The following is a 14,950-nucleotide window of genomic DNA, read 5'->3' on the forward strand; positions in this document are numbered from 1 at the left end:
TGCAATTTAGGATTGTTAACTTGCAGCAGCCATCTATATCACATAATTCTTCAGGAATCATTCTAATACGCCAACACAAAAAAATTTAATTAATTACAAAACGAACAAACTAAAAAAATTAATAAAAAAAATAAAACAATTATTCTTATTATTATCGTTAAAAAAATTGTTGAGTAATATCTGTAGAAATACTGCCAAAATTATTTAAACAGGGATGATTAGTGACATAAAATGCTCTTATCATTTTGAAACAGTTGACAATTATTTGAGTAGTTTTATGCAGTATTTTGCTTAAAAAAACCTGCTTGGACTGTTTGGAAATTGTGGCACCACGGTGGTGCGGTGGGTAGCACAATTGCCCCCCAGCAAGGTCACTGGTTCTAGCCCCGGCTGAGTCAGTTGGCATTTGTGTGTGCAGTTTGCATGTTCTCCCCATATTCACGTGGGTTTCCTCCAGGTGCTCCGGTTTCCTCACAGTTCAAAGACATGCAGTACAGGTGAATTGAACAAGGTAAATTGGCCATAGTGTACACTATGTGTGTAAATGCAGAAGTGTATGGGTGTTTCCCAGTGTTAGGTTGTGGCTGGAAGGGCATCTGATGCATAAAATATATGCTGGATTAGTTGGCGATTCATTCCGCTGTGGCGACCCCAGATTAATAAAGGGACTATAAACTGAAAAGAAAATGAACGACAAATCTGTTTGAGTTGAAACCTGTTTTGAGTAAAGCTATCTTCAGAATTTTAAACATATAATCAAACCCGTCCCACTTTAGACCACAATCTTAAACAAATAAATAAATTATGCTTGGAAATATTTGGGCATTTGTTGGTTCTATGGTAACGTTGAAACCCATGGAAATCCATGGAAAGTTTTGGTTGTTCAGTTTAATTTACTCAAACGTGGAGGAAGTAGTAAATTTCGCTCAAATGTTTTTAGTTTTATTAGAAAATGTCAAGTACTTCATATAAACTGTTTTTAGATTTTATTAGTTTTTTACCCTCAGAAAATAGTTGCATATCCTCTATTAGTACGAAGTGTTAAAACATTAGTGCTGTAAGAGACTTTTAATTTAAAAACATCCACCATGTTAAAAATGCACTGACATATCGGCGCTGTACAGATTAGGGACATCGCATTTATTATATTTGGTCAAGGTCGACGAGTTAATAATGAATGTAGAAACAGCTCGTTATTTAATATTTAGATCTTTGCGTCCGTGTTATACAAATACTAATTTCTCGTTGAGGAGCCCTTGTCGAGGTCATCGGGAAAGCACAAGCCAAGCACCAAAACATGCCAAACAAGCAGAGGTTTGTTGCTTATTACCTTGATATCACTCCCAATAATAATAATAATAATACTTTTATATATTTTAAGTAGGTCGGATTTCCATAGCAAAGTTAATCATTTGTTTCAAAGCAGCTTTACAACTCAGCACGTGAATGTTTTGTCTATGTCTACTGTGAATGTAAAATTTGATATTGTAGATTGAATTGTTTTAATACTTTGCTAATTTAACAGACTATCAATATACCAGAGGGTGATTGTTTTATTTATGTAAACATTTTATCAGACGTGTTATCAGATGTCCAAACAGACTATCAATATACCAGAGGCCCAGAGGGTGATTATTTTATTTATGTAAACTTTTTATCAGACGTGCTATCAGATGTCCAAACTTATTATATGTAAAATAGTTCATTGTACCAGATTGAATAGAATATTATTTGTATTTATTGTTATTATTGTGTGTGTGTGTGTGTGTGTGTGTGATTTCTTGGCATGTCAAATTGTTCTAATCTGCATGACTTTGTATGTAGAGGTCTGGATTCTGTCCTGCTGCCTCATCTAAATATGATTGGATTGGTCCACCAGACCGACTGTCAAACCTCAGGCTGATCATATATCACATCCCAGAGAATGAGACTCCTCTGGAGAGGGAGTTAAGGCATCTGAGACAGGAAACTGAGGACTGGAACCATGAGTTCTGGACCAACCAGAACTTCACATTTAATAAGGTATAAATCATATGTGTGCCATGCAAGGTTTAAACTACAGGAAGGACTAGGTTTGGTTGTAACTATTATGATCCTACACAACGTTTGTTTACCATTATCACCGTTAGAGGGCAGATTTGTGTCATAAATGTTTTATTTTTAGATGTTTGCTATGGAAGACCGCAGAGGTCATGCATTCAAATATTTTTATTTATGTATTATTTATTATCAGGGCTTGACATTAACACTTACTGAGAGTTTGATCAGTGGTGGACAGAGTACTGTAAAAGTCATACTCAAGTCAAAGCACCATTACTTGGCTAAAAATGTAGTGCAAGTAAAATTAAAGTACCTGTTGTAAATTTAACTTAAAGTAAGAGTAAAAAGCCCGTTTAAAAGTACTCAAGAGTAGTGAGTATTACGCTGGGAAAGGTTGATGCGTTTACATGTAATGCGTGTGTAAACGTAACATTCTGTAGTGCATTTATTTATTGTTTAAGGCCATTTCAGTCATCATACAGTCGACATCTGTCATCTTCCCATCAGTTACATGCAGTTTAAACTTTCTCTGGGTCATTGCGTGTAAAGTATCTTTTTGGACACTTTTAATGCTTCCAGTTTGCTGCACGTCTAAGGATTGTTCGGTATGATGCAATTTACTTTCTATGTGCGGTTTGATTAGAGTCGCAGGTTGATTATTCTAATCTCCATAGACCGGAAATAATAAAGTAGTGACTGCTGGTTGAAGGAAAATAGTGGAGTAATAGTACCCATACAGCACTAAAATGTACTCAAGAGAGGTAAAAGTACACATTTTAAAACTACTTAGTAAATTCGAGTTTCTGAGAAAACAACTCAATTGCAGTAATCTGAGTATTTGTAATTTGTTACTTTACACCACTAAGGATAATCACTCTTGGGTCAGTGCGTGCCAGGGCTTTCATTAGCCGCATTTCCACTATCGGGCCAGTGCGAGCCAGGGCTTTAATCGGGCCGGGGCGGGCCAATAGCCCGCGAGGTTGGGAAATGAGGCCGAAATCATGTTGCGTTTCCACTGACGGGCTAAAAGCTCACAGCGCGTCACGCAAACACCGCCCACAGAACGTCCCCGAATCAAACGTCACACAACCCGCCCACTTCAGATAAAGCACACAATAGAATTATCACGAAACGAAACCATTAAAATGAAGACAACCGAAACAAACAAATGACACGTTACTGTACAGCAGTACATGAAATGTCTATACGCACAGACCTGTGTATTTCCATTCATTACATTTGTTTACTCGCCGACCAACTGGCATTGTGCATCGACTGCTCTCGCCGAACGCAGGGACCCATCACAGAGAGCGCACACATCCATAATATAAAGCCACAGAAATTCTCCTTTATAGCTCGATATTGCATGTATTTTTATAACATCCTCGTTTTGATAGAAGTCGTGTTAAGTGTTTCAGCATAAGAGCGAGTAGCCTTAAAAAATATAGCCATATTTGTTGCGCTCGGCAGCTATTCACTAAAGCTCTTCATTTAAAGTTTCATTTATAAATTTAACCACGTCATATAAAAACATAAACAGTTGTTTGAGTTTATAGAACACATTTTGTGTTTGGACTTTCCCCCATATGCGTTTAAAGCAGCGAGTGCTGCGCAGGACTGGGTGACAGAAAAAAGGTATAGGCTAGATTCTGCTTTCACTCCCCCAAATAATGCTCTGTTTGCGCGATTTGATTAATATCATCGTATCCAAATACTTTATAAATAATATTTCAAACCTTCTCCGGTGTTAATTGTTTTTATAAAATATCGAAAATCTTTTTTTTTCAGACAGGTCTTTGTAAAATGAAAGTTATATATGTGGCTTTAAAACGGTTCGATTTATGTATTGTATATATGCTACCTACAAATAGCTAGCTTTTGTTTATTTTATATTGGTTTATTTATTTAATGTGATTTCATATTTATTTGTAATTCTTTAAATTATATTTCATTAAAGCTTAGGCTATTTTATCAAGATATGACACTATATTGTTTAAAGTCTACGAAAGTGGGCACGTACTTTGTTAAGTTTTCCTTCTGTTGTATTTATATTGTGTATTATCACCAAAATAAAGAAAGAAAAAGCCGCTCGCGGCATAACAGAGCTGTGAAGGAGCGCTTTAGCCCGGTCTCACACACACATACAGGCATCTAAACGCGCACAAACAAACATTTTAAATTTGACAAAAACTCTCGAAAACCTTTACTGTCTGCTGTGTCTTTAATATGGTGTAAAGATTATTATGCGTTATTGAAACATAAAGGAGGACGCAGCAAAAAACGTCACTATAAATTAAAACTACTTTATTATTTTATGCAGCAGCCTTACATTTAAAAGGGAAACATAAGGGTGATCATACGCAAAAAGACCCCAGACTATAAGGCTAGATGTTTTCTTTCCCTTATTTCTTTGGCGCATGTACTCATGTGCGATCAGAAAACTGCCCGCCTCTCCTTTCACTCCGCCCCGAAGCCCCAGCTGGCCCTCCTTGGCCCAAGGTATTCGGCGGGCCGAAAAAGGCCGGCCGCTGGCCCCAAGAAAGCCCCGCTTTGGCCCGATTAGGCCCCGGAAGTGACAGTGGAAACGCCACTGGCCTTGGCTCGCCCTGGCTCGCTCGCTTTAGGCGCGATAGTGGAAACGCGGCTAATGGGCCCGGTGGTGCCAATACAATGTATTTAAGCAGTAAGGCCAAAATCATGTCTCGTTTCCTCTGTGAGGCCAAGAGCTCGCATCACATCCCGCAATCAACGCCTTCAGAATGTCCCCGATTCAAACCTCATACAATCCACCCAGTTCAGTGGGTAGAAAAAAGTCAAATCAGAATTATGCAGATAAAGTGCACCATCGCATCATCACAAAATTATCTAAATAGAGGCAATGGTTGATCCGTGATCTGTATGGATCACAACTACTACACAAGCTGCACTATAAAACATTAAAAGATTGTGATCTCAATTCAAACCTGAATGATAAATGATAATGATTTGCATATGTTTATTAATCCTTTGAAGCACTGCATTTAAATCTGTGTTTAGCGAGAGAGAGTCAGTTTTTAGACTTTTTCAGTTAGTTAAAAACAGTTAAATGACACAGAAGTACTGGGATAACAGTTTATAGTTTAGATATATACACTGTTGTTTATGGTAAAGATTAAAATCACAGTTTGATGGGACTTGACCAATAAACTTGATGTTGGTGAATGTTATCACAATTACATTGTTTAACCCTCTTTTGCATGAGACTATAAACCGAGGTCCTGACTCTCTGTGGTCATTAAAAATCCCTTGACACTTCTCGAAATTGTAGGGTTATCTCCCCGGTGTCCTGGCTAAGTTGCCTCTCGGCCCTTAACCGTCATGGCCTCCCAATCCTCCTCATCCACTGAATTGGCTCTATCACTGTCTCTCCACTCCACCTATAGCTGTTGTGTGGTGAGCGCACTGGCTCTGTTGTCCTGCGGCTGCCGTTGCATCATCCAAGTGGATGCTGCACAATGGTGGTATTGAGGAGAGACTCTTCAAATGATTGTGAAGTGCATTGAGTGTATGGCTATACACGATAAATGCGATATATAAATGCACATTACATTACATTAACCAACAGAGGTGACAAAAAACCATCAAAATTATGTCACTGAATAGGTTTTCAAAAATGATCCACCTATAATAAAACATAAAGTTTTATATTTGAATTGTTGAATCATTTATTGAAAATAAATATGATATGTTGTACAAGATGTTAGATTTTTAGTTATGTTTGTTAAAACCAATGGTTTTTGCAAATGACATCAGTCTCCTCCTTTTTTTGCCTATCCAGAAAATGGTCAGATTCTTGACTCAAAAACCGTAGTGTGATCCCAACCGTGAGATTTTTGAACCGTTACACCACTAGAGAAAACAGAAGAAAACAAATGTTACTGTACAGCATTAAATCATATGTCTTTACACATAGGCCTATGTATTTTCATTCATTATATTTGTTTACTTGCCGACAGACTGTTGGCATTGTCCATCGAGTGGTCTCACCACTAACGAATGGGATGACCCAAGGCACCACTCATTATATAAATCCATGAATTTTTTTTTGTTAATAGCGTTTTATAAAACTTATTTTAAAACATCCTAATTTTAGTAGATGCTGTCAAACTTACCGACCAAACGCTCCGGAAAGCCTTAAAACATCAAAATTTTTTCCCTTGGCTAGGTTATGACACTTGATAAGTAAATTCCTATTTATTTAAGAAGATAATGTAAGGATGTTGCATATTATTCATTTATCTTAAAAAAGTGAAATCTTTAAGAGTGGGTTTGTCTTTAAAAAATAGGCCTTAGAGAAAGAGAATATCTCGTAACAGAGCAATGCATTCTAGTTGTTTAGAAAAAAGGAGGCTAATTCCCATTGATCTTTATTGATTTTTGTATCATATATACTCATCAACAATAAACTGTAAGTGCTCATACTACAAGTAATGAAGAAATATCTGTGTAAATGTTTTCTTGTGGTGGCTCATTGATTTCCAGTCAGTTACGGGTAAACACATTTTAAGGATAACTAATTTACTTGATCTGCACCCTTTGCATCTGTGCTCTGCTTTTCCAATTGCACTTTACTGCTTGACCAAGAACCTTATGAAATGCATATTATCAGCTACTTTGACACACAAAGAGTATTTATAAATCTATATACATGTTAGTCCATTTTATTCTGTGTGTTTGTGAGATGTTTTTTCAAAAGATATTACTATTCAGCTTTTTCTTTTGTGATTTCCATTGGTTTACATTAAGCGCTCCTGCATTTGTTCACAAACATGGCCGACCACAACTTGCCATTATGTAGATTCCCGAGCTCTGTAGGCTATATATTGATGTGCTCACATCACAGCTATCCACAATAAATGCATCCGTTTTAAGGGAAAAAGAGTACCATACATTTGGTAAAAGTAGTGTTAAATATTTCAGAACAGCATATTCCCAATTTCTGATTCTCCCCAGCAAAGCAAAATAATTACAGTTTAAATATTAAATTATAGTTCACTATCCTAATACATTTTTACATTTAAATGTTAATTTATTGAAATTTACCAAATCATATACAAACATAAACATTTGTTTGAGGACATAGGACATGTTTTATACAGTTTTTCCCCAATACATTGGGAGCAGTGCAGGACTGAATGACAGAAAAAAAGGTAGTTGTTGATGGTTTCACTCTTTTATTAGTAATAACAATAATTCCTTTTTGAGAACGCGACTGCAGCCATTTTGCGCCAGACCGCACGCCACACACCAGCTGATTGGTGGAGAGGAGACAGAGTGATGATATGCCAATTATGGTTTTTAGGCTCGTCTTGTATGGAATTACCAAAGAATGCTGCGTTGACACAATTTGATTAGTCGTATTAGCCGAATACTTTATACATTATATTTTGAAACTTCTCAGTTGTTTGTGGCCTAAAACGTTATAAAATTTGTTTTGTTTTATATTGGGTATTTATATAATTATTTTATTTATATCCGATTTTGCTATTTCTTTTATTGCTTTATTTATTAGCCTGGCTAGCTATTTTATCTAGATCTAATATGAAACTATTGTGTTGAGCCCACAACAGATAATACGTAATTTGTAAAGTTTTATGTCGTTCTGTTTTATTAATATTTTGTATTATAAAAAAAAAGAATAAATAAAATAAACCCAGCCACTCGCATGGGATCTGTAACTGAGCTGAGAAGTGAGTGCTTTAGCCCAGTTTCTCACATACATGCATCTTAATGCGAATGTTTCATGCACAAACACCTCTTTTAAACTTGACAAAAACTATTGACAACCGAAAGTTACTGTCTTCAATGTATATTAGAGACCTGCCGTCTGGGCCTGAAAGAAAGATCATTAAGCACCTGAATCAACTGAGCAGAACATTAGAAGAGACTCCAAAATCTAAAATCATTGGGTTAGATAAGGGAGACATCCAAAATATGTACTGTTGGTGAGCCTCCAGGAATAGAGTTGGGAAACACTGTCATAGATACTGTAGCAACTCACAATTTAATAACTACATGTAATGTAAAAGTTGTGCACAATGTAAAAATGATTACATCATAGTTGTAATGTTCATTGCATAACATTTTTTTCAAAATTAATAAAATATTGATCTCGTATTATAATAACAATTATTAAAATTCTGCTAGCGTCTGCGGAAAAAAAAGTGATTGACAGGTGGTAACTTGTAACCTTTATGGTTTGGTTATGGGTAAAGCAAAGACCATGTGAGTCCGGTAGTGAAAATGGTAGGCTACAATTAATTAATTCGTTATGAATTAATTAATATTAAACAACGACCCCCACCCCCTCGCCTACGACGACGATGCCATCATCCATCACGATGTTTCACATTAGATATCGTACGATGCCAAATTGGTCAACATCGCCCAACCCTAGCTTCTACCCATGTTAGGATTGTTAAGGTTCAGTGAATTTTATGTTGTAATCAATTAGCATCAAGTGACTACAGGTTTTAATCCACACAACAGAGAGGGTGCCCAAACTTTTGCATAGCTTATTTTCCTGCCCCAATTTTAATTCCTGCTTTAATTTCACACATCTTAATACTGTTAAACTAATTATTTCTGTCTGAAAAACATTACATTATCTAGCTTTCTCTAGAAACCCAATGGCATTTCACTGTGATCTCTTATAAAGAAAGAGCACATAAGTATGCAGTCAAAGAGTTACTGTATGTGCTCTTTCTTTATAAGACAGATATTCAATGTGTGTGTGTGTGTGTGTGTGTGTGTGTGTGTAAACACACATTATCATTATTGCAAAACAAGCTAATTTTTCATATATAACCCTACAATTTGATTGTGAAAATGTGTCATTACATTTAAGATTTGAATAAATTCTAAGGAAAACTGTTTATAACAAATATGATGTAGTACTTATTGCATTGTTCAGTTTTTTTACATTACATGCAGTTATTACAATCAGTTGCTACTACAGACAATTTGAGTTTTGGGGGGCTTTTTAATACTATATTGACCCATTCATGTTTATTATTCTTTCAGGAAAAAGAAGAATACATACAATCACAGCTGTCAGCAAAAGGGTTGTCAGAGAGAGATGATGATGGTGAGCTGTCTAAACATGAACACAAACTGCAGTGTATTACATTTTTCAAGTTTTCAAAGAAAAATATTGTTGCTTCATGACAGCCTTGCTAAATTATATGTGGTTATAAACTGTATGGTGTCATTTATTGTTTCTCCAGGAAGGAAAAGGACTTTAAGCAGTGAGGAAATGGCAGTGTTCTACAAACACTTCTTGGACAAAAACATTACAAGGCATGCCAATTACAACAGGTGGGATTTAAAACCTTTTTATTTTTATTTTAGTTTAGACGTTTTTGTTATAAAAATACTATATATTTTTATCTCAAAGTCAGCTTTTGCAATAGAAAATAGATAGAAAAAAACAGAACAAAGCATTGCTTATTTCATTTCTAAGTCTATCAGTATTCAGCTACACAAATTGAAAAAGCAAATGTAAATTAAATGTAAATTCATTTTTCTATGTCCACAAAAGACTGTCTCAGATGTTGTAATTTGTCTAAATATGTGTTGGTGTGCAATTTTCTTTTGGCAAGATAATCTATCCACCTCACAGCTATTGCATATTAAGATGTTGATTAGACCAGGGGTTTTTTAACCTTTTAGGTTAGTTAATTTCACTCACATCATTCTCATTTTACTTTCTGCTTTTTAAGTGCATAGCATTAAATACATTTAAACATAAATATATAGCATACCTATATAGCTAAGCGGTGTGATGGCTGAGCCTGTTTCTGTGAGAACAACATAGTTGGATTCCTGACATGACTAACCATAAATCATTTTCCACTGTTAATAAGTGTGAGCCATAGCATACTTGCTTTTGATGTACATACATGCAGAAAATGCTGCTTCACAAAGCCAAGTTCGCTGAGCCCTGACAGTGTAGTTGAGTCGAACATAGAGTACGTACAGTACACATGGGTCACTAATATTTTAATAGATTTTAATATAATTGGTACAATACTTTGATTAAGAGTCTACCATGTAAACAGCGTTTTTTTTTTTTTTTTTTTTTTTTTTTTTAAATACCTTAATCCCATTATACTCATAACTGAACTAAACAGAAATGGAATTTAGTATGCATATATTAGTGGCACTTTTAAAGTAAACATTGAAATCAAAGTATTACAGTCATGTAGGACTTTTCAACATATTTTCCGAAAGGATCCACACACGTGGCTGTCAGTAAAGGGCCGCAGACACACACATCACGAAATGCGGATTTTTTTTTTCTTTCCATTAGGTGATATTAAATTCCATTAAAACACCACTCTTCCACAAGTACTTGCTACTTATTTCCATTCAATACCCCAGTTGGTTATGGGGGCATGAATGAAATGTTCATGAGTGAAAGTTAAACTGCCGAAAGGCACCCAAAGTTACATGAAACTCTGCAGGAAATGTGGATAGCCTTGGCATGCAACATTCGAAAGCACTTCACGTAAACAACTTAATTGTATTATTGTCTATTAAGGCAAATAACTAGATTACTGATGTCCATGTAAACATAGTCCGTAGTGTCTTCAAAGTACATGAAAGATTCAGATGGGCATCCTGATTTGAAGGGCACTTTTTTGTCGGTTTTACTTTCATTCACTGTCATTTATTTTAAAAAGCACCTGGTCCATTTTATTAGTGTATATTTTACTTGAACGCATTAACTTTACAGATGCCTGATAGTTAGATGTGGAGGAGCTAACATTAATCAGATTCACTCTAGTGAACACGCAAAAATCCTCATCATAATTTACTTAATTACCTCATCATTAATTTACCCCCACAGTTTGAAAACTTCTGGATTAGACAGCATGTTCATTGCACAGGTGTGCCTTAGGCTGTCTACAACAAAGGTCCATTGTAAAATGAGACCATTTATTATGCTGGATATTCGGAGTAACAGGAACACGCTATCAAATATGTCGATCCAGAGCATCCCAAACATTTGTAACATGTAACATGAGTAATATGTTCAGTAAGTATACTGGCCATGCAAGAACTGGTATGTTTTCAGCTTCCATGAATACCACAGCAAAAGATCTTAGGATCTAGTTGGGTTGGGGTATCTCTGTGCATTCATGCAGCTCTGTTTATTGTGTATAAACATAAACATATACCATAACCCTACCACCAAAATTGGCCACTCGATTCACAGTGGTAACATCAAGAAACCACTCACCCACATGATGCGATACACACTGTCTGCCATCAGCCCTGTACAGTGAAATACGGGATTCATCTGTGAAGAGAACACCTCTCCAAAGTGCCAGTTGTCATCGAATGTGGGCATTTGCCTACTTAAGTTAGTTTCAATAGCTATTTTTCCATCAAAAGATACAAATTAAATCTATGCCAAAACTGGAATATTGTAATAAAAGAGTTGCGAAGAAATCACCATTTCAAACCAGTGAGTCTAAGTGAACAAAAATATTTAACTGGCACCAAATATCAAATATAACAGAATTTGCTGTGGTAGGAGAAGCTACATGAATCCATTTTTTATTTAAAAAATTACTTGCGCCGACACGCTATGAACACGATGGTGTTTGAAGTTGTGTGACACGTCACACAGATGCTATTGACAATTCTGGAGGTAACTAATAATATGATAACATTAATACTGAAATGGTTAAGCTGTTCTAGGATTACCAAAACAACATTTCTGATGTTTTACAGTGTACTCAGCCTGCTGGTTTGTCCATTCACACACATTTTTATCATCACATGATCTCTTATAACAAAATCACATGAATTTTTTTTAATATGCATACTGGAATTTGTTCGCTAAAAGTGTTTCTATCGTAGTTTATGCACTTTTTTTCTCATTGAATAAAATGTTTATCCTGCTCAGTTATGCACATATGTTTTTTTGCACGTACCAAAGTGTGCATAAAAATAGGTGGATGGAAACATAGCTACTGACAAACTGCAGTCAGGTCCAAACCCAGATGAGGACATAAGCATGCAGATGAGGTTCCCTTAGACATATTTTTTTTTTGTTATGCAAACCTATTGTTGCAGCAGCTGTGCAGGGGTCCATTCTTCGTACCTCGCTTAAATGATCTAAGATGATTTGGCAGATCCTGGATCTTTTAATCTTGATAACTGATCTCTCGCTAATTTGGTTCTTCAAACAAGTTCGCGAATCAGATTAGAATGTCTAGATGAACTGATTTGAGATCGCTGCGTGTGTTGTGAAGGACAGATCTATCGATCCTCGAAATCATGATCAGCAGTGCAACGATTGGCTGACGGCACAGCAGCGTGATGACATCATCTGATAAATATTCAATTATCCATGTGAGCAAAATTACATCAAATTAGCAGTAAACGGCTTGTTAAATATGATACGCAATAACCTTCCACATTTGTTGTGAGCTGCAGGCTTTACTCTTTCATGTGTCAAGAGTATTCATCATGTATTTCAATGCATATCAGTGTATTTAGTTCTACATTTAGAAAATATTTTCTTTATTATAATAGCCATTTTTTAAATCGCTGTATGGAATAACTGGATGTTTTCAAAAGCATTTTGATATTGGTAAAGGCGTCTGCAACTTTTGTTAAGCATAATCACTGGCATATTAACTGTCAAAACATGTTTATGACTGCATTTATGTATAATTTATTTATTTTAAAAGTCACACATTGTGCATTTGTATTATACACAAATTGTACTAAAGCGATCTAAAAAGTTCATATGTTTTCTCTTTGCACCAGCAGGTGGCAGTCTTTGTACTTTCATTTCGAGAGTGCAGATTGCATAAGTTTTATTAATATGTTTAACGTTATTTATTTTATTAATAACTATAACTTTATTTATATATATATATATATATATATATATATATATATATATATATATATATATATATATATATATATATATATATATATATATATATATATATATATAAAATAGTTACTATTTTCCCAAGTGTATATAACTACTATTGTAAGAAAATATCAGAGTTCGGTACATACTTTCTCTATTATCTTTGCTTGAACTGAGCCGATCTAATCCTGTTTATATAAACTGAACCTGCTCCCGATCAGGTTTAAGCTAGCAGAACTGTTGCTATGACAACAACTCTCGGATCAGCTTTGAAGAACGGAACGATCCTGGATCGTGTCAAATCGTCAATATACAAATCTAGCTAACTGAGTAATCCACGTACGAAGAACGGACCCCTGGTTGCTGGTCTCAGACAATCTAGGAGTAAAATGCTGATTGTGGAGGTCCTGGGCTAGTGTAATTACATGTGGTCTGTTTATTTCAATTTAATTTACTTTATTTCTATAGCGCTTTTACAATGTAGAATGTGTTAAAGCAGCTTTACATAGAAGATTATAGGAAATTGAAACGGTGTAATTTCAGTTTTCAGAGTTTAACAGTTTAGCTCAGTTCAGTGTGGTTTAATATTCACTGCTGAGAGTCCAAACACTGAAGAGCAAATCCATCAATGCGCAGCTCTACAGGTCCCGAACCATGCAAGCCAGTGGCGACAGCGGCGAGGAAAAAACTTGAAGTGAAGAATTAAAAAAACTTAGAGAGAAACAAGGCTCAGTTGGGCACGACCATTTCTCCTATGGCCAAACGTCTTGTGCAGAGCTTCAGTCTAGGCACTGGAGGCTGGAAAAGCTGGACGTCGGCGAGACTCGTCTATCCCTGGAGCATCACAGGAATCAGTCTCATGCTCTCCACTCCTCCATGACCACCACAGCGGCTGCTCAAGATACGGACTGGTCCAGGAATATGGGATCCTTGGGATCCTCTCGTAACGGGTCTTGGATCACATCAGTGGCACTGCATTTCTGAAAGCCTTGGGATGAGTATCCTTAGGTGGAAATAGAGAATAAAGAGAATGATAGGCGTAGCTGCTGTTCATAGTGTACATAAACGAGATGCAAACAACCTGCGTGAGAACATTCATGCATCATTGGTTTTTTTAATAGGATAATTTCAGTATCAATAATGGCACATTAGACTTTTATCTATCAATTGTTTTGTACTGTATGTTTTGCCTCCACAATAAAACCTACAGAGCTTTGAACATAAAATAATATATTTAAATACCATTACTTATTTTTGGGAAATATAGTATAATAACTGATACTTTTTAAATGGACAGATCACACAAAATAAAAATTCTATCATAATAGTCGAATTGGCTTCCTCCATAGGTCTCGCACCAAATTGTTGCCTCTTTCAGCCAGTTGAGAACCGAAACCCAAGATTTTTTTTATTCTTTCTTTTCTCTGTTTCTCCTTTTTTCCCATCTCACCCCATCTATTCTTCCTCAGGTCTTGTAGGTGCTGTGTTATTCATTTCTAACCCTTTTGCATTTCAGGGAATGGTATCGAAGGAACTTCACCATTACACTTCTGATGGCGAGAGTAACACTGCACAACACATGGAGGACACTTACTGGACAGACAAGGAGAACTGAACGAGAGAAAGGCAAAACTACATGAAATGCAAAAAAAAGACTTTGAATTAATCACTGCATTCTGTGTTGTTGTCTCTTTGTGGAAACCAAAGTAGGCTTACTGACGTTTAGACCAAGGATGACTAGTTAAAAGATGCTTGACTGGGCATATACGGGTAAATTGCATTTCATCAGGATACATTTTCCATTTTTAATAACAATTTTTGTAATGTGGGCCTGACAGGTTTTAAACCTAATAATCAACCTATTCCACTTATAATTAGCCTGTTGGCTGTGAAATTGGAAACGCACTACTTATCAGCCTTATCCATCTGTCTTATCTAATGTAAAAATAAAAAGGTCCTTTAGTCACCCTG

General features: G+C 35.9%; 1 protein-coding gene across 1 annotated transcript; it reads left to right on the forward strand.

Annotated features, from left to right (window-relative positions):
* The first annotated feature begins 873 nt into the window (after nt 1-873).
* coa8 (cytochrome c oxidase assembly factor 8) lies at nt 874-14,950 on the forward strand. Its single transcript, NM_001145619.1, has 5 exons — nt 874-1,314; nt 1,825-2,022; nt 9,103-9,166; nt 9,306-9,396; nt 14,496-14,950. The coding sequence occupies exons 1-5, from the start codon at nt 1,174-1,176 to the stop codon at nt 14,617-14,619; spliced, it is 618 nt and encodes a 205-aa protein (NP_001139091.1). The 5' UTR covers nt 874-1,173; the 3' UTR covers nt 14,620-14,950.

This window comes from Danio rerio, chromosome 13, assembly GCF_049306965.1.
Source record: "Danio rerio strain Tuebingen ecotype United States chromosome 13, GRCz12tu, whole genome shotgun sequence".
In the NCBI taxonomy this organism is placed as follows: domain Eukaryota; kingdom Metazoa; phylum Chordata; class Actinopteri; order Cypriniformes; family Danionidae; genus Danio; species Danio rerio.